We start from the raw sequence: 26652 nt of genomic DNA on the forward strand, positions 1-26652 counted from the left end.
GCAAGGTCCTTAAATAAAAAATGAGACTGCAGTCCCATGACAAAAGACCAACCAAAAATACATGCAGGTCACACCTGTTTCATTTCCACAGTAGAATAAATTTGTTCTGTCACAAAGCCGGTTAATTATTTTGATCATCAAATCAGTGTAGTCAGGAAAGTAGAAAGTATTAAACAAGGGTGTTGATAAGCTTGGTATGTGTCTGTGTGAAAGAGTAATTAGCTTGATGCATGTTTTAATCAAAACTGTATGCATGTGGCCTTTGCCAGATATTATTTCTGCTCACGCACAGAAGAAATATATTTTTCAACAATTTTAATATTAAACTCCTTTAAGAAGTGTAATTTTGGTGCTTACCATGATCCTGATAAGTGTTGCCATTAAGTTTCTCACTGAAATATAATTGTGAGTCCCCTGGATTTAGGAACACAAGTCTTTGTGACAGACCTTAAAAGTGCCAGGCCCTGGATACATATAGCGAAGTTCATAACTAGTGTCACTGAAGCTTGCATGCTAAACCTGTCAGCATTAGCCAAAAAAGCAAAAAGCTAATCTGGATGATAAACAACCCACATAAGCACAGTTTAATCCCTCTCTGCATGTAAAAATATCCATAGGTAATATTCTTAACCTTTTAAAATTCTTCAGTGTGTAATCGCTGCAGCTTACTGGGAGGGGGGGTTACTCCAAAATCTGTATATAACGCTTAGTGCTAGACTTGTTAGCGCCAAACAGGACTGTTCAACAAACAGACATCTCAGAGGCTATGTGCAAATTAAATTGGAGAATGAACACTCCAATCAGAGTGGTGATCTCTAGAAAAATTTCCATATTTCAAAAACTTTGTGTGAATTTTGAGAAACAAAAGTATATATATATTTTTAAAACAATGGATATATTTATGTTAATACAAAATAAGATCACAATTGTTCTTTTTGTTGAATAATTCTTAACATGAATAAAGCTATATAAATATAGATATATCCATGTTTAGTGGCTGATTTATTATCCAGTTTGTGCATTTTCTAGTTCTACTGCCTAGTACAAAATCCTGTGAATATATTAATCCCTCTGTATCAGAACTAAGCCGTTGCCAGCTGGGGTTTAAGAAGATATTCCCTTTTCAGCAGATATGTGCTGACAGCATTTATCATCTGAATCCTTATACAAGGTGTTTATCATGGACTATGTGCTTCCAGGGTAATGGATTTTTCTTATTTGAACATAGCCACCTATCATAAACACACCCCATATAGAAGATATAATCCTCTGTCAAATCTCCAAGTGGAAATGCTCAGATGCTCTTTGTGAACAAGCATCCAGTAAAGCTCTGAAGAAGGAATTTTGCTGGGGCATGCTGACGATTTCCATGGGAAGTCCTCTTGTAGTAAGAGAATCTATGTTTCAGGAGTAAAGTAAATCACCATTATTTACATCTAGATCAACTATGAATTTAATCAGAGATAGTGTACTTCAGCAGGGGCAAGGAATTTGCTATGCATCTGTCCTCGGGTTTGTAAGATCATTCAGTCTTCCTTTTGAGAATCTCATTCCACCATTGGGTAAGTATTAGAGATGTGGAGGAAGAAGGAGGAGAAAATAAGACCTACACATCTCTATATCTATCATTTCATTACTCTGGTGGGAGAGGAGTAAAGTGCTATTCTCATTTTGCGGGTGGGAGTTGGCAGTGGCTTCCTGGTATCCCACAGATCACAGCTCTGATTTTCCTCTGGGCTCTGCGCTTAGGTAATGTTGGGTTGATGGTCTCAGTAGCTCCTTCTAGCTTGCTTAATCCTACCAGCAGAGATCCAAATTGTTCAGAAAAAACATAGTCATCACATTAGTCATACAATTTGACACCAGTGTCAAAGTCAAATTACTCATAAGAGTTTTTCCTGTCTATACTATGCAGTTGTTATTTGTGTGATCAGAAGGCAGACATCTCTTTCACTATAGCTACTTATCTTGAAAGATAAAAGTACTATGTTTTTAATTAACTATATTAGAAGTTTGAAATTAGAGATAACCATTTTTTACTAAGAAATTAGCTATGATGTGGCTTTCTTAAGGTTATTTGCATTAGAAGGATAGATTTCTGGTATACAGCAAATTGTTTGCTGTCATCGTCAGTTACAGCAAATTTACAGAATCAGTTTCCATGAGGGCAGAATGTATCAATAACATATTTTCACATGGCTTCCAGTTTCTCCTAGCCAACACTTCATACAGTTGCTTGGTTTTGGCTTTTCCTTCTAATAATATTTTTATAGCTACTAAGAATTTTTACTATCTCTTTATTATTTTTTTTCTTGTTTTAGAATTATCTTAGAAAAAGTGCAAGAAAAAAAAATACATATATTTGCTTTTATGATGTTCTTTGCAAACAGCAGTACAGAAAGCTACTAGAGCAGTAATACTCTAAGTGATACTTACACAGTCTGAAAATGTTGTATATTTTTAGTATGTAAGTATAAGTGAACCTTGTATTATTCACACCAAATTTCTTTCAATATCTGATTATTTTAAACTAAAGCAACTCAACTAGCAGTAGCAACTGCAAGGGTTTTGTGTAATACAATGTTTAAAAGGATGAGTTCTGCCTATGTTACAAATCCTGCAACAGTACAGTTAATTTTTGAGTAGCCTGAGTAGCTAGCCATTTTGTGTTTTAAAGCAATAAATAACAGTTTGTGTCCTTTAAACTTGATATTTGCATTCTGTCATTAATGGGGAGGACTTGAGTATGCAAATGAAAATTACAGAAGATAACTCAGTCAAAGCTTTTATGAGGAGATTATTGAGTCCAAGTTTGTTGTCTCTTCTTCTTGAGAGGCTGGTGTTATGCACACAATTTCCTAATGCCATAGCTATTGGCAGGAATCCAGGAATGCAGAGATTAAAAAACATATTAAAATAAAATGTGATATAAGGAAGATACCTGTTTCTAAATTGTCATTACTATCAGCATATTCCATCTGTTTTTTGTTTGTTTGTTTTTGAAAAGTAAACAATCCTTTTACCCAACAGAATCATATCCTGTTTTCCCTTTTTACAGAATGTTTGCCAATGCCACAGCCCATGAGTCTGTATGTGCTACGTCTTCTTTCTTGTTTCTTTTTTTTTTTTTTTTTCTTCAGATTTCCTTCTCACTCAGCATCATTTTATATAGTAAACAGACTACAGAATTGTAATTGTTTAAGTCAAGGTCATATCAATATTACAACCATGTTACAGCTGATCCAAGCTACCTCAAGTGTATCTGGGTATTCTCTGTCTCTGTATAAGGTCACTTGTCCTGTCTTATTAAATATCCACATGAAGACTGATTAACTCAGACCTTCCCTTGTTTTTTGCTTAAAACCTCCTATTTTAGGCTCTGTGATCTTCCCTGTACTTTAATTTTTTTGCAAATCATTATTTCCTGCAAAAAGTCAGACCACTTATTTATTCCAAATTTTCATAATTCAGCTATCAGAGATAGCTGAAGATAAGTGTTAACCCCAATGAACCAATTTTTAGAGAGACAAGAGACATGATTTTTTCTTATATCATCTTCACTTTCTTTTTCTTTAAATTGAATATGAATCAGGATGAATATAAATCTGCTGCATTTCTATTTATTGAAATATGCAAAAGGGCAGGTACTAAACCCGAGAAAATTAATTAACATGGAAATATTTTTCAAGAAAAAGTGAAGAAAATAAATTAATACAAACCAGATTTTTTGGTAACAATTTTTACATGCAAGTCTTAAATGTTGTATTTTTTATGTACAAAGTGAAATATACTATTTTGAAATCTTACTATCTTAAGTAGTAATATGTTTGAGATTTCAGTAAATAATAAATAAACGTATTTATTGAGTAAAAAATTATCTATTTACTGACAGAAGATTACAGGGCAATATATTAAACTATGACATTGTTCTTAGGAGAATATAAGTCACTTTAGTTTTGTGCATGTCAGTGACTTTATCTTGAAGGCTACTAAAAGGAGATCAGCTGGTAAATGTGCTAAATCATAGCACAAGGAGCATCAGTGCAGTCAGAAGGAACATGCACAGAACTCAGTATGAGCATGATGTAAGTGGGACTGACAGGGCTGGGTGCAATACCAGAGTGTGAAAAGGCAACATTTAGAAAAGGTGATACCAGCCAAATATATTGTATCACTACGCTCTGAGCTGAAAAATCCCTATTTAAACACTTGTTGACAAATTACAACATGTTTGTAATATCTGTGTTGTTGAGGTTTTCTTTCTAGGGAATGATTAGGAAATACCAGTTTCTTAGTTCTTGTGGTATTTCTCACTTCCTGTTACAGCAAGCTCCTCCGCTGCTGAGATTGTAGAAAGACGTGATCAGTGCAGTGTATAGGTGTAATTAGTCTTTGTGATTTAGCATAGCACTTACATATTGACAAGACAGCAGGTATACCAAGTACAGAAAAGCTATTCATTTATAAAATGAACTTTTAATGTTCATGAAAGATGATATTTTACATCATGCAAAACTGTAGCTAAACGTGGACTTTTGATCAGAGTTTATAGGATATTTTTTTGTGGTATTTATTATCTTGTGCATTTTGTAGTCTGGATGAGTTTACACTTAAATTTCCACTCTTGACTGTTTCTGTTTCTTCCCATCAGCTCTATACAGCTTCTAGACCTTGCTACAATTTTTTCCCTCTTTCTTGGTACTTTGAGTAAAAATATTCTTAATTCTGTGTCAGTTTTACAATTCTACACACGGTCCTTTTTCTTTAAGTGGAAGTCTTAACACATGAATAAATGCCTACGCTTGATAAAATCAAGCAACAGCAATAGTCTCTGAGCTATATTTCTGTTTCATAAATATGAGCATTTTAGATGTCAAGAATAAACCAAGAGTTTTTTTTTCTTTTGAAATAATTCTGCTCCTAGTATGACTAAGTGATATGCTCCAGTATTTACACTTCCTATGCCAAATGGATTTTCCCTTTGGCTTTTACAGTATTAATATATGTGATTTTTCAAATGCAAATGTCTATAATTTGGGACTTCTGGTACTTTCTGTGTACAATTTGGGAAGATTCTGGCTTTTCCTTCGGCCACCATGCTAACAATTATTATCTACGGTTACAAGTAAATAAAAGGTATGTTTAGGATGGAATTTAGAGACTACTTCTGTTAAAAATGGGGAAAATAATTACTGTCAGTGAAAGGCTGTTCATGATTAGAAGGGAAACAATAAGCAGGAAGTTCCCTGCTTTTCATTCTTAATCTCCTGTTTACAAGGCTTCTTTATGATCTTGTTTCTAATTTATTTCAAAATGGCAGGAAGGCTCGCATAGGTCATACATTAAGAGTTTTGATATCCAAATAAAGACCAGCATTTGACCGGAGATCTCACTGCAGTGAGCTTTTCTTCATTGACTTCCCTGAAGAAAGATAACAAAGCCCTTACTTTGGGTCCTAAATAAAATGGCAGAGAAAGCAAAACGCTTCTTCAGGAAATTATATATACATGAGAAATTTAAATTGCATATAAAATAAATTCCTTATTGTTATTCATTAAACTCCAAATCCCAGTTGCCATTTTCTTCCCAAAGTGTTTACAGATTTAACTTTTTTTCTGAAATCCGTTCTTGGTTCAGTCATAATCTAAAAAAGAATTCAAGTTGCAGTAATAATCAATTTCCTTTCAGTGGAGTTCAAGCTGAAGAAAAAAAAATCTGATTTGATTTGGGCTGGAACCTAAATCAAAATAATAATAATAATAATAATAATAATAATAATAATAATAATAATAATAATAATATAGAGTCATGTGCCTGGATACATTTGCAGGAATAAGGCCACATGACACCTTTCACTTATGCCAGAGAATTGAAAGGAAGTGGCCACAAGATTTGGAAATGGATAGTAGGAGCATCTCCATGGACATCCTTCCCACTCCCAGTGTGGATTGGAAGTTGAATTAAAACAACTGGGCTTCAGCCATCCATTGTAGTATCCCTTGTTAGTTGGCTTTGTACTGTAACCTATTTGGATTACGCAGCTTCCGTCCAGCAGTAATGGACTCACTGCAGATACTCTGCAGAGACAAAAGCCTCCTTGAATTTTTTACAAACCTCTGTAAAACTGTGTTGTGCTATCATATAGCAGTGTGCTTGTTTATCAATTTCCTTTGTAATATTCAAGTTTGGGACAATTACTTTTCCAGTTCCATGTGGAACCATAAAGGAGATGGTAGAATATAGAATGTGATTTAATATATTTTAAACAATTGTTTTTTAGTGGTTTGGAAATGTGCCTTTTGGCAGTAATTGGTTTAAAGATGAACAAACAAATAAAATTGTGGGTTTTACTTTTTGGATGCTCAGTGGGTGAAACCGTTAGAACCAACATAAATTTTGACACTGCCAACATGATTTTTAATTTTGGAAAAGTTACACACCAGTTTTAGAGAAATAACACAATTTCTATTCTTACTTAAAACAGTTTACTATTTCATATCTTGTTTTTGGATTCTAACTCATGTATGGCTATTTCAGTAAAAGGAAGCTGTTGCTGTTGTTGATCTGTGAGAAAAAATACTGCCTTTATTACTGAGCCATATCATGCAGTGATAAAGTCAATACTTCCTTTAACATTGGAGAAACCTGTATGAAATGTTCCTGGCTGTGTGAACACACTACACCTCCTTAGTGTGTTTCCTGATGTGACATGACATAATACAGCTGGATGTGGTGTGTGTGAGCCCAGAGGTCCATGTGGCTTGAATGCTTTCATGACAAATGGATGTGGGGTATGAAAGACAGAATCCCATTCATACCGAACTAGCATCATTCATTTCCAGTTGGCACAATAAATGTGAAAGCTCATTGTGTAGTACGGGTCCTTACAGGGTAAAGTGTGTTCAGTCTTCATTACACAGATAGCCTGTAAGAAATTCTTGGTCTATTCTACTACGTGCCCAATGATAGGATGAGGGGGAATGGGCTAAAGTTGTGCCGGGGAGGTTTAGGTTGGATATTAGGAAAAACTTCTTTACTGAGAGGGTTGTTAGGCATTGGAATGGGCTGCCCCGGGAAGTGGTGGAGTCAACATCCCTGGAGGTCTTAAAAAGATGTTTAGAAGTATAGCTTAGTGATATGGTTTACTGGAGGACTTGTTAGTGTTAGGTTAGAGGTTGGACTAGATGATCTTGGAGGTCTCTTCCAACCTAGATGATTCTGTGATTCTGTGAAATCTCTGTTTTTTTGTAGCTCACTGGGAGAAAAGAACAAATTCTCAGAAGTGATTAGAATACAGCTAGTCCTGTTCTTGGGAATGAAAAAGGAAATGAAAAAAGGGTGCTGACTTTTGTAGATGTGTAAAAGAAAGAAGGGGATAAAGATCTGTATTTTAAAAGTAAATAAATTTGAGCTCTTCAGAAAATACAGCTAATTCTCTGGTTCTGTTGTTTATGTTAGCTTGTTCGTTTAATATTGCTCATAAATTGGAAATCAGTGTAAAGACTGAAATAATTCCTTCCAAAATGCAGAATTTGGGGTATTTTACTCACTATTTGTCAGTGTTGTGTCTTTCCTTTTGCTTATTTTACAAAAGCATGGACCTTTAACTTCATGTCCCCATCCACACTATACAGATTTAACACTGCAAGTTTCTTGTACAGCTTCTGTTGCTGGATAAAGGGGAAGCTATTGAAATAATTTATTAGTTAAGTAAACATAAATATACCTCACAAAAAGTAGAATAAAAAGAGTATTTTCTATTGTTAAAAACAATGTATATTTAACAGATTGAACTTGAAAAATTGGTGCTAAAGTGTAATATTATATTTATTTGATATTTTTGGTAGATTCCTTTTATTGCTGGGATGCCAATGACGTAACTATCTGAACAAAAAGCCTGTGATTTACTTCTCCCCTGATGTCATCCTATATCAAAATATATGTTCATATTTAACTTTTAGTGGAACTAGTGAAAGCAAAAACTAGTGAAAGCCCTCATACTATTCTGCATAAAAGGCAGAAGTATACTTTATACTGTAGAAGTATAAGCAATTCCTGTATTTAATTTAAAATATTAATATTTTAAATATTTACACATTATGTTAATTTATATTTACACTTAAAAATTTAAGATGATTATTTATTTATTGTTATTTAAATTTAGCACGTATTCTGAATTTTTCTCATGTTATAAGTAAATAAAAATTGCTATTATTAACTTAGAATGATTTGTAAACAAATGACATAGAAATATTCCTCTAGCATGGTAGCTTTTCCAGTGTTGTATGGGTTTTGTACATGGAATGCTATCTTTTACATTTTCTCTCAAATCAAAAATAATTAAATAAAATTGAATTCAGCTAAGGATGTGATAGCTAAAACCTTTCCTAGATTAGAAAAACTTGGAACCTGGCAATCTGTGCAGGGGTAAGGTTTTTCATATGGAAATGCTCCGGCACTTCTTTCTGTTGGTAATACATGAAAAATACATTTGAGTAAATGTAAGGTTATGTGCATGCCCCGTAAAACTTCATCTTACTCTTGTATGAAAATCAAGACCTCGGTTTTGCCGTTGGAGTCCAAGTGGTTGTCTGTGCCACACTGCTGTAATGTACTCTCACACATACCAGAAATTTTTTCACAGGCAACCCACAGACTCGTATGTGAGCTGCCTGTGAAGCAGTCTGAGGTACAGAGAAAGGCAGAAGTAAAGCAGGATGCACTCATCTCATTAACATTAGGAGACCTGAGTGGAATATTTATATGGTTAATGGGCTGGTGTTGTGGCTCACGTGCCCTCCTGTTCCCTGTTTCCTACACAACTGGCTGTATCCCTCTGTGTCAATGATGCAACTAATCCCTACTGTGCTTGCTCTCACTCATTGTTCTGCCATGGCAGGACAGCTATTTCAGTTTTGGCTGGCATCCTAACAGAAAAAAATATGCTGTGCACAATCCATCATGATCATCCCAATCAACATGTGTCACAAGTGGTAGATGAACCCAAAGAACCCACTGAATCCAAAACCGAGTCACTGTTATTTCCAAGTGAATTTCATTCTCCCTTGAGCATTGTTCTTCATATTCAGCTGTACTACCCACCTTCTCAAAACTGCAATGCCGTCAGAAATACCAAACACGCAAGTTTTAATTTAGAGAGCATAGCCAGACACTAATTATTCAATGTAATAACTTGTCAACATGTTTATTTTGTACATTTTGGAGAGAAGGATTTATACACTTTAAATGTTTGAACAGCACTTGTGGAGCTGTGATCTCATGAGTGCAGTAGGTCTGAACACTGTTTTTATTGGGAAGTGTCTAGTATAAAAGTAATTATTGCACTCTGGGTTACTTGCAGCAAACAGAGGAAAACAAAACAAAACAAAACAAAACAAGACAAAAAAAAAACAAAAAAAAAACAAGACAAAAAAACAAAAACAAAAATAAAACAAAACAAAACAAAACAAAAACAAAACAAAACAAAAAAACTAGCCTTTATTTCCAGACAAACCTAAATAACTGTGCTGAAGGAAAACATTAATCTACTCCAAATAGTGATGTATTCCTTCCACATCAGAACTTGGAAATACCTTGAAAAGAGCTCTGGTTTTCTGGTAGGTTACTGATGCTTGATTATGGCAGGCGTATATGAGCTCAAACTGAAAAAAAGCATTTCCATGTTCCGGTTCATGATTTTCTATTAATCTCAGTCTTCAGAATTGTTTAAAGTGTGAAACAAAAGCATTTGGGAAACAACGCAAAAATAAAGGGAAAAAATGTGCACACAAAAAAGAGTTAATTGCCATTATTGATCCTGGAGCCATTATGATGGTGGCTCAGTATCCTAGAGAGTGGCATAAAAATGAAGTAATGAACACATTTACTAAAATTTATTGTTTCACAATGTTTTAATTTATTTGTGAATCACTCTATAAAAAGAAAATATGCTGGGACTGGAGGACAGCTGCTGCTAAAACTGCACTGAGGTCTTGTGTGTAGCATGCTGACTGGACAGTACAGATCACACAATGCCATGTACTTAAGTAGACAGCCATTCTTGATACAACATTTTTTCCCCCCATTTTCCACCCAGATGCAACCATTATGGAAACAGCTAGACTTTCCTGTTATTTCTTCTGGAACCCCTTTATTACAGGCAGTTACATCTGAAGTCCCTGGGAACTTTCATTGCTGGATGTATTTTTCTCCAAAATAAGGCAGATCAAGATGACAATGACGATGTGAGTAAGCAAGAGTCAAAGATAAAAAGGCCAGGGTGTTCTTCCTGCTTATGGGAGTTTACTAGATTCCACCCTAGTAAGTTTAATATGTATACATACACATATACTGATTATCGTATTATCATATGATTCAGCTGTGAAGAATAACAGTACTGATCTAAGCTAAGTTACCACATACTTAAATGGAAACTTATACTAACAGAGAGCTTTCAAAAGCCTCTTCCAAAGAGCTTTCAAAAGCCTCTTCCAAAGTTCTCTCCTTTCTTACATGAGCAGTACTTTTCCAATCTGGCCTAATTTATTGGAAAAAATAAGTACAAATATTTTTAAATACAGAATTGAAAACAATAAGATTGATAAATAGCATCAAGTATTATTGGAAAGGATTGTAGTGCTGAGGTTAAGCAGGGTACAGGTATGTACAGGTAGCTTTAGGCTGTTGGGCCAATGTGTATCAGGCCAGCATAAATATTTTTAGGGTTTAGCTGTTGTGTTTCTGGCTATGCTTTCAAGCAAAAAGTATGTCATGGTGTTAACAGCAGTGTCTGATAAGAAGATGAACATTAACAAGTGAAAGATTAGGAAACACTGTGCTGAGGCAATGTTGTGTTGAATCACATTCATTTTTATTCAGGGGGATCATTCAGCCTAGTACTTTTCTCTGGCCATTTTTGTTGCAATGCAAGGTTTAGGGATCGCTTTTAGACTTTTAAAATAAGGATGGTAAAGCTTTAAAAAGTCTGCCCACATCTTTGCTTATATTCCCTTCCTCATTTTAAATGACAGGCTTGAGATTCGTGGTTTATGCAGTATGTCCAGAAGATTAATAGTTTTAGGTGAGCTTAGAGAGTTGTTTCATTTGATCAGCCACTGAAATTTCTTATTGTATTGGGGGATTAATATATATGTATATATATATATGTTCTAAAAGCTTCAGGTACTGGGTACTGAGGTTTCAGATAGGTCTATGCCACCAATCTTCTTTTAACAATAACGATAGATAACAATTTCAGACATGACATTTCTGAGAATAAAGAATGTTTTGTTTGCTATATCAAAGCAACTAATTCCAGCATCCACTTAACAGCAATAATTTAAATCTGGCTTCAGAAATTCAATATTCACAGTGTTCCTTTCTGACCTTCTATTTTCAGAAACTGTGTGATAAAGATGAATTACAGAACTTAACAAAAAAAAAATCCAGTTGAAAATGTAAGCTTATATTGTGAATATGTTCATAGGCAAACATACATGCATAATCATAGGAAGGGAAAGGTAAACACAGGAAGCTTCAACGGAGGTTAAGAACCTGGGTGAAAATTTTAATCTTTAAATTAATCTATTTTAACTTCATGACCAAGCCACCAAACAAACAGTCTTGCTTCCAATGAGACCCTTTGTAAAAATAAGTATTCTGAACTCCTGGAATGAGCTGAAAAACCTTCAAGGTTTTGGAAGGAATGCCCATTGGGTGTTTATCGCCTTGTCTAGCTCTGTCTCTCTCTCTCTCTCTATATATATATATATATATATTTTTTTTTTTTTTTTCCAAGCTGAAGTAGAGATTATTTTCTGAAATCTTTTTTACAAATATTTGTGCTGTGTGTGTATGTGTGTGGTTTAATCAAATCATGTGTTCTGAAGAAATGAATTGGAAATCTCATGGGCCCAAAAATTTCTGGTGAAAAGAAGTAAGTCAGAGTGACAGAGTTCTTCATTCCTACATTCCCTGAGCCAAAATCATGTATTTTCCTCATGAGTAATAGAGACCAATTGGTTGTACAGAAAAACTAAGGTAGGCAGAAAGTGAAACTGGAAAGCATAGAAGAACACGTGTTCACTTTATGTAAAGCTTTGTGAATGACCCATTTGAGAACTTTCCTAGCACTATGTATTAATATTCATGATAATTTCATCTTTTTTTTTTTTTTAAATTAAAATTATATTGTCTTGTGTAGTCTTTTTTTTTTGTAGTATTTTTGATATTTGGACTAGGTTTGATGAGTTTAATAATAATTACTTTTTTGCTAAAATTATTTTTAGTAACCTACTACAATGCCTCCTGTTAGTGATTTAAAATATACGTAAGTCGACATCATTAATAATATGAAGCACACCTTAATAATTACTTGCCAAAGAATTTCTGAAGCAGCATATGAGGTGTATCTGCATGCAAGACCAAACATAAGTTTATAGAAGCAGACAGCAGAAGTTAAATAAATTGAAGAGAGAAAAATGATGTTTTATGTCTAGAGAAAAGATTTCTGACAAGATTTTGGTTATTACAGTAGTTAAAAAGAATAGTAGTTGAAGAAAGGGTTAAGAGGATGAAAGATGGGGAGGCTTGCAAAGCTCACTTGTTGATGAGAAACACATTTTTGCTAATAATAATAATATATATTATTAAGAATAACAGTGATTGGACATGTATGTGGTTAGCAAGGCTACTTAGAGTATTACTGATTTCCAGTTCTACTTAGCAAAATCAGTATAGGAGGAAAGATAAAACATCATGTTCTAGGATCTAGGCTAATCCTTAACTATTTAACATTTTAGGAGAAGAATCATGCTGGGATGATAAAAGAATGGAGGGAAAATAATATTGTATCTAACCAGTTTGAGGTTCTTATGTCTCCTTCTAAAACATCTAGGACAGCTGGAGGCAGAAAACTAGAGTATATGAACCATCAATCTGACAAGATATTATATTTTCTCTATTCCTATAAACTATTTTTATATTTTGTTTGCAGAAATGCTAAAGAAAGCTCAATAAAAGAACACTGTATAGCGTTCATTTTAAAGCTTGTCAGTATTTCCAATTGTTATATGTCCTGCTTTTGCAGTAAGCTTCTATGCTGCTGCAGTTTGGTTGTTAATATAAATTAGATCCACTGGTGAAATGCATTATTGGCAATGAAAGTGTTAAAACATTGCTATAACCAGAGCATTGCTTATACAGAAATATTAGATTCAGCATATTGTTTATTTTTTTAAATCACCTCCACAATAATGCTTCCTCCCATGTGCCAAATTTCACTGGAATTTTCTCCACTTCTGCTGTCATTTTATCCAATGTTGTTAATAAAAATGTATCCAAGTTGTTAATAAAAATGGTAGACTTCAGAATAGTGAGTGTCACAGTATATTCCTTTGTAGCACTGCTATATTAGTCCGCAATACACTTTTATTGTGCAAGGAAAACAAAATTTTAAAGTTATTACATGAAAACATATGAGCTAATTCTGTGGCTATCCATCATCACTTTTATAACGGTTTTGTTACAAAGATGAAGCTTGTCAGAACTCTAATATGAGATATTCCGGACACAAATTTCCGTAAGTTTGGCACAGAAGAAAATACTATATCTCAAGGAAAGTGATGTAAGACATGGTATGCTACTCCAAAGTGTATTTGGAATTTGAAAAGAACCTCTTTCAGAGACCCCTGAAACTAGATAAGATACATGTATGTAAGTAGCAGCTGAGTTCAGCTGAGCTTACTTGGTTTGCTCAGCCCAGAGAAGATGAGGTTTGAGAGGCCTCATGGCGGCCTCATGAGGTGAGCAGAAGGACAGGCACTCAGCTCTGCTCTCTAGGGACAGAAACAGAACCCAAGGAAATAGAATGGGGCTGGGACAGGGGAGGGTCAGGCTGGGTTAGGGAAAGGTTCTTCATCATGAGGGTGGTCGGGCACTGGAACAGGCTCCCCAGGGAGGTAGTCATGGCACCAAGCCTGCTGCAGTTCAAGAAGCATTTTGACAGTGCTCTCAGACATATGGTTTGATTTTGGGGTGGTTCAGAACTGCCCTTGAAGGCTTTGACAACAAAGTTCAGGGTATGAAAAACACACTGATCTGTCAATAACACCTGTTATGCCAGCAGAACCTAGAGGCAGAAGCAGTTACACCAGGCAGACTTTCAGATAAGCACGCTTTGTCCTCCCACCTCTTAGCACCTCGAAAGTGCCCCTGAGTTGAGCTTTGGAAAGCACTGCCCTGGAAACAATACTGTTTGCACCACCCAGAAAGCATTGGGAAAGTACACTGTTCAAAATTATGGAGAAATACACTTTAAAATTAGGCAAAATTTGTTGGAAAGTCCAAGAAATATCAACTGCAAATACAAATAAAATAATGTCAGTAATTTGTGGGAAAATATTGTTATTGCTATGGTTATGGTTATTTTAGGAAAAAATAACCATTGTTTACATTTGCATTAATAAAGTTAGCAATCTGCAAGATAAATAGTAAGAAAGACAAAGGGATTGGGGCAATGGGGACTGAATTCTTCTGTATTCAACAGATTTCAATTGTCATGAAAAACTATTGCTTGGAGCATGAAGCTAACATTAGTAAGAGTGAGACAAAAAATAAAAAATAAAATTAAAAAAATAAAGCATTTTGAGGAAGATTTTAAAATTACTGAGGTTCAGGGCATGTTCCTTGGGGGGGGGGGGGGGAATAATATTGAAGTATGAAAGAGTTAGACAAGGGACTTTCATACTGTATCCCCACTATGCAGTTTAATGTTGCTGCTCGAGGCTAATTGCAATGCTGAGAAACTCAGACATCTAGTCAACATTAAACTTTGTCTAAGTCTCATGGTAATAACTATCTTTTGTTAACAAAGAAAAGCAGCAGACAGTTTGTTGGCTGCTGCCCTGTAATGACTGTGCTTGATCTGAAAGAAGACAGGTGCTCTATTTTCTTTTTGTAAACACTATCTTTATTATGTTAACGAGAAACCAAAGAGAGAAAGGTGCTCCTTGCAAACCTCACGGTCTGGAAAAATCTGTAACTCAAGGACCAGTTGTTTCCCATTAATGGCAACAATGACAGTGAAAAAGCTGCAGCTCAAGGACCATTTTTTGTCCTTTCAATGTCAACAATAAGATGCTACAGTGTGAGCAGGTACTAGTGTCATATAAAACGCTGCCTGAACTTTTCTTTTGGCTAGCTAAACTCATATTAAAACATTTTGTTGTTGTTGTTGTTGTTTTTTTTTTTTTTATTTCGTTGTTGTTTTTGTTTTCCTGAAGGTAGCAGAAAGTTCCTGATGTGCTTTTCTATTGCTTTCCTATATCCTTATGTCATTGTCAATCTTCTGTGTGTGCAGAATTAACTAGTCCATGTGTTAAACAAGCACAGGCAGGTAGAAATCTTGTTATTTGGGTAGGTAACAGGGTGGCTGAAAACTTGGTTAACTTAAAAGAGCCCTTTTGCATAACGAAGACTACACTTGCCTACTTCTAGATTTTGGCTCTGTTGGGGTGAAGTGCTCATATGACTGCCAGCTTCATGGTCGCCATAGCAAAAACCAAAATTAGGGGTTTCCACAGTTAACACTTAAATTCTTGTAGCCCTTAGAGCTGATCTGAAGATAAGTGGCTATGTCCAAGTAGTCCCCAGCAGACCAGTCTGAATCTCTTGCAACCTGTAAAACAGCAGTGTGGATTGTCCTGTAGAGAAGCCTGCTAAAGAGGAGGAATAGTGGGGAGGATTGTTACCAACACGGCTTCCTTTCCAAAGGAATCACTTCACTAGACACACCCCTTTCTTGTGGTGTCCCATCTGCCACTTCCCAGTACTCAGGAGTGACTCCTGACTTGTCACAGGAATTTATCTGCTGGAATTCAAGCAGTGGCAGAGAAGCAGTTTGAGAAGTCTCAGCCACAGCCTCTGCAATCTCAGCAGAGTCCATGGGGAGTCTTCAAGAGGCCACAAAATTAGTGTTCTCCCCTTCCTCAGGCTGCAATGTCTCTCCCTAGACATGCTATAGACTGCTGCTGGTTGCACACTCTACAGGAAGTGCTGCCCAGTGGCTGTAGTAGGGCTGGGAGGACAGAGGAGGCAGCAGGCAGACAAAAATCAAGACAGACCAACGCTCTGCATCAGCTGTGAAGCACATCAACGTCTGTTCTGCAGCTAAGGGAGAGGTTGCTGCCCTAGAACCCTGAAGGAACTGTTTGCAATGGGTGGATAGATAGGACAGGATGTCCCATTTTAGCAATCGCCTGTCCTCACGCCAATCTGGTTCTCTGGGAAACAGAAAACGACTCTCTGGCATAGCAATGCTTGACACTTCTGTTACTGAATGGTGTTAAGAATGATAGCTTATACAATCCTATAGCCTCATTTCATTCTACCAGAATTTACTGAAAGAAGAGATGACTGAACAAAGCAATTTCATATACTATTCAACCAGCGGCTCTTTCTGAAGCATTAATAGGTGTCATCTTTGTAAATAAAAATAAAAAAAAAAAAAAAAAAAAGAAAAGAAAAACACACAAAAAAAAAACTTCCAGTTACTACAGGGCTAAGAGAAAATCCAAATGCAGCTGAAAGCCCCAGAAGCAAATTATTTTTAATACTATTAAAAAAAAAAAAAAAAGGGGGGGGGAAATGTGTAACCCAGACCTTCATTTAATATTTTACTAACCATGAAATTTAATTTGAGTTTGTGTTCAATTTTCAGGGAAGTTTCTTCTTTACAGCTGCACAATTTTGGCACAGAATTGAACAGAACTGAGAACTGTCTTCTCTCTGCATTTTTCACATTTTATTGCTAGAGATGGGGAAAAGAGAGGAGATAACACGCAATTAATGTAACATATATAAAAAAGTCTGTGATGTAAAAGATGTCATATGGCTTCATTAAAATTCCTTCAGTATGCAGCAGGGAGGATATTTATAGGACTGGCAAAGGAAAGAACATAAAAGAAAGACAGTTCAGCTTTGGTTTTGCTGATGTTCATTTATGCTATAAATCACATGACTAGAGGCTTCTTTAAATTGCATCTACCTCTTGGTCTTTCTCTTTTGTCCCATATACTTTGGGCCATGTGGAAAAAAAAAAAAAGAAAAAAAATAATAAAAAAAAAAGGGGTGGGGGGAGAAAGTGCATTTCATTTTCACTATACCCATATCTATCTGGATATAGATTTTACATTCATCGTGTGAATGCTTTCTCTTACCTTAACTTTAATTACTGTTTTGAAAAGTGTCCAGTTTTGTACAAAGTTGTGTCTCCTAGCACTTCAGTTAAAGATTAGTCTAACACAGAGCTAGTCTGGAAGTACACAATTATATCCTTTTCTAACCAATATATTAAGTCAAGAAACTGTGGGAGTTTTCAAGGAATGTCTCCTCAGTCATTCACAGGAATGGGTGGAAGACCATCTGACGAAATAAGTTTTAGGAAATTAACTGTTGGGCTACAAGGCCTTCCTTAGTTCCAGGTTTGGGCTCTTGGTCTCTCTGACATGCAGCCCACACTCAGAACAGCATATGTAATATTTAATTATGGATATCTGTGACCATTTTTTGTCACTTGGCCTTACCTTGAAAAGCAAAGTGGTCACATCTAAAGTGCCAATCAGCAATGGTCCCTAGTTTATTTCAAGTCTCTACCTATGTCTAGAAATTGCACAAGAGAATACTTTGTTGCCTCAGGCTAAAAGTCATACCAGGAACCGCTCTAACAAGTCAATACAATAGATACTAAGTTCTAGTGCCTGGGAATGGGAATATTTAATTTTATAGCAAACAAGCCTGAGAAATGAGTCCTGGATTTATAGGAGTGGAAGTCCCAGTTTTCATGTGTTGAGCCTGTGCCTGTTGAATCTGCTAGTTCACAATATTTGTTTTTGTGAGTCAAAAAGATAGATGGGCTTTGGCTACTTTTTTTTCCTCTACAAATAAAAAATTTTAAAGGATCTGAAGGACATTTATACTGAGGACTGAAATACTCGTGGTGTGTGAATACAACATTTTTGGTATCATTGTTTACATTTACAAAGCCTGTTTAAAGGTAACTATGCATTTGCCCTCAGGACTGAATTGTCAAATGGCTTAAGCAGCAAATCTGTGAGCAAAGCCCCAAGGCTGGCTGATACAGCCTCTCCAAAAATGGAGGGTTTGTGCACCATAGCCTTTTTGGTCATTACTATATAGCCTAGAGGAGGTAGGCAGTCAGTAGTAGGAAGGAGTGATAAGAGAAAGATAATCATGCTGTGCTGAGTTGCTCTTTCAGACCAGTTTATGTAGCTCTGAATACAAGTACGCTTCTCTCTAAATTGCATTTTCTTGCATTTTCTTTAAGTATTTTTTTTCTCATTAATTGCTAGGAATTTTTCAGTATAACTATAAATAAAAACATTATGTTTTAAATTAGATAATTCTGCTGATGACACACAAAATTTTATGAAATGTAGTTCTAATCCCTTCACCTTTCCTATGCTAACAGGAACAGATAGATGCATTTCATTTAATATGGAAAGTAATCATATTTGATTTTGAAAGTACATAAGGAGCAGACTGCTGTATCACAATTGTTTGCTCAGTCACTTTCCTATTCATATTGATCCCTTAATATTTTGAATTTCAATGTTGAATTTATCATAATGTTGATCTGTAAGAGAACATTTATAGCATATATGTTCAAATGATATGAGCAAATAATATGAGTTCCCACACTCCTTTACCCTGTGTGTGCTTCATCAAGTTGCCTAGTTCATATTCCTGAACAAACACAGTTGCTAATTTTACACCGTAAGGAGTGATACCTCTCTGCATTCCTCAGGGTGGGATCATTAGTGCAGGTAAATCTCCATGCTGCAGCCAACAAATTTATCTGACACATGGTTTATGACCTACTGGATGTAAATGTCTGCTGCAAAACTAATGATGGATGAAGCAAGAGAACAAGTTATCTCACAAGATTTCCAGTAGCGCTAGAAATAATCTATCCTGTAAAATGTTGACAGATTCACTTCTAATCTTAGTTAGAAAATTGAGGTTGGAATAGATAGTGTTGAAAAATAATGGGATGAAAATCTGTTCTAACTTTTCAAACCATTTCTTACATACATTCTTAACTTACTACAAGGTGCTTAGAGAGTTGCAGAGCTATTCAATCAGTTTCATATTAAGACAAAAATCCCATGTGTATGGCTTTACTATGAAATATTTCCTGTGTTAAAGAGAAATTCAGGCTATTACTGTCTGTGCTACATAGTTCACTGTTTTCTGCTAATACCTTTAGAGATTTATTTATGTGCCAGGGAATCTTAACTGATTCTGTGTTTTCTTATAACAATACCTTTTGACAGTATTTGATTAAAATAAGGTGAACACATAGCAAACAGACCAAGGTCTTCTATACAACACATCTTTGTTAAAAGTAGGTAAATGACCTGCAAATGTAGGTCTACGAGAATAATCATCTAGACAGTATTGATTTGTTCTGGAAGGATGTGAACACGTTTTGAAAGCCCTTTACTGTTCATATACCTAAGAATGGAGACCTGGGCTGTGGCTCTGAAAAAGAAGGGATGATAGACTTGAAAAATATGTGAACGTGAATCCCACAGCCTCAGGATTTTCACAAGAACAAATTATAATTATACTTTTATTTATTTATTTATTTATTGTTTTTCTTCTAAAATCTGACCTTATTTTAGCAGGAGATGGAGAAAGTCAATAAAGACAATTACCTTAAAGCTGACATATTAAGAGAGTGGGGATAGGTCTAATTATCATAAGGGTCACAGGATAAAAAATCATTCCAATTTTGTTATTTGCAAGAGCCAATGGAAATGCAAAACACCTATCAAAATTCCACAATCATTTTCAAGAAATGCTTGATGTTTACTTTGTTGGGTCAACGTTAGTAGAATTTATATTCTTTTAAATAAAGTTATCATAGCTGAGTGATTAACAACCATGGAAGAGTAAGATTAATATATATTTAATAAAGCACATGCTCTAAGTTAAGGGCAGAGGAGCATTTCTACAAAGCATGAAAACTGTATCCAATATTCATCCAAATTCAGAGAGATAAGTAAAACAATAAATTTAATATTTTATGAAAAACTATGGTTTAAAAGTACATTCTTAAAGAATACATTCTACAATACAGTAGAATGAAGGACAATCAGAATTAATTCCAAACTGCTTCTTATAGAGAAGATTTTACAAAATAAAAAATTATCAAAATTACAGAAAATAGGCCTATGTAAAGCAAAATTCATTTAATTTTCAACATTAAATGTGTTGTTTTATCTCAAAATATTGAATTTAAATGGAAAATATGTTTACAATTATTTTAATGCTTGAAGCATGAAATTTCCAATGGAAAAATCTCTCCTTTCAAAAAATCTCATGAGCACATTTCAGTGTTTCTGCTTACTAAAAAGACGGAGGAACGTTTTTCCTACTTTGTTCAAAATAATATTCATCAGTCTCAGGCTTTTACTGCAGCTTTTGACATAGAAAATAATGTAAATAAAAATGTCTAGTCTTTTAGTATCACTACACTGTGTAGTAATAGTTCTTCATTCAACTCAGCTTTCTACTTCACTTTTTCGTCTACTATTTTCAATTTCAGATTAAACACAGGCTTTACTAAGAACATGTACTTCCTCAAAAGTCTTGATCACTAGGTAAATGGGATATATTGTTCTCTTACAGAAATTTAACACTGAAATATCTACTGATTTCCTGATTTTGTTGAATGTTATCCTTTTGTCTGTTAGTGAAACCAAGCAGAGATGTAGCTTCAGCATCACTCAAATGGCATGGAATTTGCTTTACTTTATCCATGAGATATGTTGTAAAGTACAACACCCAGTTTGGGTGCTTTTAATATAAGTTTATATTTAGACTGACAATTTTCCAATCTTGGGCAAGGAGAGAAAGGGAGAAAGAGAGAGAGAAAGAGAAAGGGAGAGAGAAAGGGAGAGAAAGGGAGAAAGGGGGAGGGAGAGAGAGAAAGGGGGAAGAGAGAGAAAGAGAGAGAAAGAAAGAGAGAGAGGGGAAGGGAGGGATAAAGCGAGCGGGGAAGAGAGAGAACAAGAGGGAGGGGAGGGGGGAAGAGAAAGCGGAGGGAAAGAGAGGAAGAGAGAGACAGAAAGGGAGAGAGAGAAAAGGAGGGAAAGAGAGGGAGAGAAGGAAGGAAGGAAGGAAGGAAGGAAAGAAGGAAGGAAGGAAGGAAGGAAGGAAGGAAGGAAGGAAGGAAGGAAGGAAGGAAGGAAGGAAGGAAGGAAGGAAGGAAGGAAGGAAGGAAGGAAGGAAGGAAGGAAGGAAAGAAGGAAGGAATTTCACAAGATTTCTGATGTTGTTGAGAATTATGAGTACTTACCTAAGATAAGGTATATGCAAGAACAGATTTTCTGTTGCCCCATAAAAATTTTAAAGATAGTTTGCTTCAACACTGAGAATAATAAAAAGGATGCATTTGGGTTAGGAAATCGATACCCTTTTCTTTGCTCTTGAAAACTCTCTTTTCGAGTAGATAGCGAAGTCTCAGTTAAAAATCCATCTACTGTTTGCAAGATCTTAAAGAGTACTAAAGAGTACTTTAAAAGTACTGCAGCCCTCCACAACAGTATATGGCCTGAGTTCATCATTTGTCTCTACATCTAAATTGCGATTCAAGTTTGTGCAGTAGAAATATATTATTGTTTTCAGCATCATGAGTGAAAATTCCTGTGCTTTTTAAAAAAAATATAAGGGTCATTTTTTCTCTCTCTCATTTTGCCTAAAATCCTTATGTAAATAAGAACAGTAAAAGTTCTTATGTAACTATGTAAAGTTCTTATGTAAATATGTACATATGTTCTTACGTAAATTATGTAAAAGTTCTTATGTAAATAAGAATTTTTAGGAAAACTTTATAGCATCAATTTAAAAGTGGTTAAAAACTAGATCAGTGTTTTATATATGCTGTCCATTTTCACTGCCTATTGCTCATTTTCAGTGTCATGAAGGTGCCTTTGCAAAGATTCTCTAAGGTCCAAACCTTTAGCTTATGAGTTTCAATGTTTGCTTTCAGATATCAACATGGCAGGAGAACCAAAACCATACAGACCAAAACCTGGCAACAAGCGGCCACTTTCAGCACTTTACAGGTAAGTTAGATTTCATGTTAACTTAATGCAAAACAAACTTATTCAAAAAACTATGGTAACCTGCAATGTTTCATTTTGTTTTCCAAATATGTCCAGCAATGTCACTGTGTAGCACATGAGCTAGACAAAAGATTTTTCCCCATTTATGGTTTGATTTTCATAAGAAATATAATCAAGCTCTTGTACACACCAAAAGTTTCTGAATGTGAGTAAAAGAGCCAGGACAGAAGTGTCTGATGCTATGTTTATCTACATAATGCATCCAGAGCCATGGTCTAATTTCCAGAGATAAAGACTGTATGATGTTCATAGCAGAAAAAAAAATAAAAATGACACCAGCTAGGAATAAGCCCTGCAGACAAAATCCTTGATCAATTCTTATATGAAATGATAACCATATGCAAATAATGCCTCTCTTTTGGTTGGGGAAAAACAACAACAAAAACAGAACTTCTACTTGCTGGAAAAAAAAAAAAAAAAGAAAAAGAAAAAAAAAAAGGACCACTTGGGTGTCTAAATTTTAATGCACACATTCAGAAGAATAGATAAAATAATCAGTCATATCAGGACTTTATTTCTTAGTGAAAATACCTTCCATTTCATGGAGGCCAAAAACCTGGTCTCTTCATCCTCCATACACGTAGATGTTTGTCAATGCAAGAACTATCCAGAAGACGGAGCTGCAACTTTAAACTCTAAGTATTATACATAGAGTATTAATATATTAAAATGCTATTTGAAAAGATATTTGACAGTGACAGTCCTTTAGGATGAAGCAGTAGAATGCAGTCACACAGGTTTTGTTCTAGGGACAGTGATGTCATCCGCATTGTGCACAGTTAACATTCAGTGCTGTAAGACCACACTCAAGTGTTCAGTCTAAAATTCAAGCTTTGAATTTTAAAATGTGATGTATCATAAAAATATGTATACATTGTATTTATTTCTGTATGCACTGGTAATATAATTTTTCTTTCCTCATCTCTCTTTATTTTTTCTGAAGGGAAAATGACAGCAATGGAGAACATAAGACTTTAGCCCCATATAAAAATGCAGCATTTCACAAAATTATAATGATGTACACAATAAAATTATAAATCTGTCATTTGCAAAACCTACTGATACAAAAAGACAGTGTGATGATTTGTGAACTGTTTATTGATGTCTCCACTTCTGCAGCTACAGTCAATAATTTATTTTGTTCTTTTAAGTATATATATACACATATATGTATCAGAGCAATTTCAATTTTGAATACTTTACTCTTTATTGCCTGACTATGGCCTAGTTCTTGTGACTTTGTATTTGTATGATTCGGTGAAATGGCTCATAATTTCAGAGCAAAAGAACTGGTTTCTCATTGATCTGTGTGTAAAGGGTGCAAATCAATATCTAACAAGACTAGATTTCATCCTTAGGTGTTTGGGACAACATTGATAAATATTTGAAACCCCTGAGTGTGTTTCTTCTATTCCCAAATGCCTTTTTTTCATACATCTACAAACCTGAAAAAACACCTACTTTTTTTTTCTTTTTAAATAAAAATCAAATATTTAAATATTTTTAGGGTGATTGACAGATAGACATGCATACGTGCACTGATGCTCACTAAACTCCATTTTCCTTAAAAGTACTATAGAGTCCACACTCCAGATCCATGAGAGGAGTTAGGGCTGATTTCTACTGTGGTTGAAATGCAAACACACAGGTTCTGAGAACGGCAATTCAGCAGTGAAATCAGAGGCTGGCCTGGTCTGAAAGCATCAGAGGAAAATTCAAGAGTGAGATCTCAGAATGAGACAGGAATGAGCATTTTAGATCTGAGTTGCTGTGAAGTTTTAGCACATAGCTGCTCTTCGCAAAAGTGTTAGGAATATTACTTTGGGAGAAGAGAGCTTCTGCTTTATCATTACTCTCAACTGCAACCTGTTAATCTCTGTAGGTGTTACTAGTAGCCATGGGATTACTGTGTTGCTGTGTGAATATTTCAAAAGATTTTTAAAAATTTCTGGCATTTATATCCACTTCCACATCTGAGCTTCTGAATAGTTTCTCATAAATCCTTGTTCTACAGACAAGACAGAGGTACATTACCCGTGGAAAATTCTGAGGGAACTTTAAAGGGAAAAAGATTTTAGGTTGTGTTCTTTCATGGATCTATCACAGACCAATTCTCTAGAAGATTAAAAAAGGCTTTTTTTGAGCAACTGACAGAAGCCTTCATCTGAAGGTAATAGAGAAATTTCATTATCCCTGTATCTGTTAGCAGAATAATAATAACTGAGGAAATCAATGGCTTACAAAGTTATTGACAAAGTTAACGTTTTCTTATATAAAAACAGTATACTAGACCTGGCTGGTATGGATTTAACTTTCTTCAAGGGATCCCCTATGCTGCTGTGTTTTCAATTAATGACTAAAACACATCAATGTTTTGGCTATTGCTGCACAGTATATGCACAGCATCAAGGTTTTCTCTTTTTTCCACTCTGCCCATGCAGTGGGCAGGCTGGGGGTGGGAAATATGTTGGGAGAGAACACAGTTAGGACAACAGGCCCGAACTAGCCAAAGAGATATTCTATAGCGTCATGTCATACCACAAAATAAAAACTGGGGAGGTATGTCTTCCAACGTAGCCATTGCTTGGATGATTAGCCAACTGGATGTTTGGGCATCGTTATGTTTGTGGAAGGTGAAAAGTCATTGCCTTTGCATTACTTGTTTTTACGTCTTCTTCCTTATCATATTATACTGCATTTATCTCAGCCCATGAGATTTCTTTGCTTTTACTCTTCCTATTCTTCCCCATCCCCTGGGGAGGTAGCGTGGGAGGGTGATTAAGCAATGGAAGGGGAGTCAGATACTGACTGTGGTTGCTTAGATGCTGGCCAGGGTCAACCCACAACAAACAGAGAAATTTAGGAGGGAGAGATGTTACTTTAGATTTGATTTTGACTACAACAGTCATTGGTTAAAAATTCACAAGATATTCATTTTGAGAATGTGAGGACTGTAAGAAGTAGGATGGATTTCAAAAAGGACAGACTTCAATGAACTCAAAGGAGCTGATAAATAGGATATCTTGGAAAGAAATTTTAGAATCACAGAATTGTAGGGGTTGGAAGGGACCTCAAGAGATCATCGGGTCCAATCCCCCTGCCAAAGCAGGTTCCCTAGAGCAAGTTGCCCAGGTAGGCATCCAGACGGGTCTTGAATACATCCAGAGGAGGCACCACAACCTCCCTGAACAGTCTGTTCCAATGCTCCATCACCCTCACCATGAAGAAGTTCTTTTGCATATTGGTTCAGAACTTCCTGTGATCCATTTTTTGGCCATTGCCCCTCGTCTTGTCCTCACAAATCACAAAAAAAGTGGTTGGCCAAATCCCTGTCTCCCACACTTAAGTCAATTATAAACATTAGTAAGATCCCCTCTCAGTCGTCTCTTCCAAAGGCTAAACAGACTCAGGTCTCTCAGCCTTTCCTCATAGGGAAGATGCTCCAGGCCCTGTACCATCTTTGTGGTCTTCTGCTGGACGCTTTCCAGGAGATCCTGAAAAGTGAAAAGGAATTGTACAAAATGTGGAAACAAAACCATATGACTAAATGTGGGTAGAAAAGAACAGCAAAATCATCCATTGGGAAACCAGAAAGGCTAAGGCACATAGCAGTATAAGTGGCCACAAAAAGATTGTTAGTGTAACTACCTTTTTATAATTCTGTTACTTTTTACCATGCTTCAAAAGAGGATAGCAAATGATGTAGAAAATTAGATGATCTAGAAAAGGTTTCTTCTGCATTAGCAAAAAAGGTTAATTGACCAGCTATTTAAGAAAATCAATTTTATCCATAGGGATGGAATAAAAGAAGTGGTTAAACAGTATGTGAGTGTAAATTCAATGGAAATGTTATGATGAAATTCACCCTAGAGCATTTAAAGAACTGGTTGAATCTGTGTGTGAACAATTACTAATTGTACTAAGGTTGAAAGGAGCAGCCCATCTTTGATTCCCAGAAATGTACTAGGAAAATAAATAAATAAATAAATTCATCAACATCTAGAGGATAGTAAGTTGGTAAGAAAATCATCATAGAATTATGAAGAGTAAAAGATGTTGAACCAATATAATTTCCTTTTTTAACAAGACATCTGATTTAGTGGGAAAAAAGGAAATAGTAGATGTGCTATACTGTTATTTGAACAAGCTTTGGCACTGACCTTATGTGCTGTTTTCATAAGCATGTTCAAGAAACATGGACAGAAGAAACTTCTTACACTAGACATCCAACAAATTGGAAAAAAAGAGTGACTATGTACAACATAGTATTAAGGGTAACAGCTGTTGTTTGTTCAGTCTCCGTTGTTACAGATTTTTAAAGAGTATTTTAGGATGTTGAAGACATATTGAAGAACAATTTTAAGGTAAGCAAGCATCAGTACTGCACAGGGTTTCATGATTTTATTTATTAAGTGTTTCAAGGTTCAAACACATTCAAAGA

General features: G+C 35.4%; 1 protein-coding gene across 12 annotated transcripts in view; it reads left to right on the forward strand.

The window, feature by feature from the left end:
• The window catches only part of RALYL (RALY RNA binding protein like), a 431518-nt gene that overhangs the window by 320827 nt on the left and 84039 nt on the right, over positions 1-26652 (forward strand). For all 12 annotated transcript variants that reach the window (XM_084509632.1, XM_084509637.1, XM_084509636.1 and 9 more), the window contains one exon: positions 22076-22151. In XM_084509632.1, coding sequence (XP_084365758.1) covers positions 22076-22151 — 76 coding nt within the window. The remainder of the gene's footprint in view (positions 1-22075; positions 22152-26652) is intronic.

Source organism: Aythya ferina (assembly GCF_964211825.1).
Source record: "Aythya ferina genome assembly, chromosome: 2".
Lineage (NCBI taxonomy): Eukaryota > Metazoa > Chordata > Aves > Anseriformes > Anatidae > Aythya > Aythya ferina.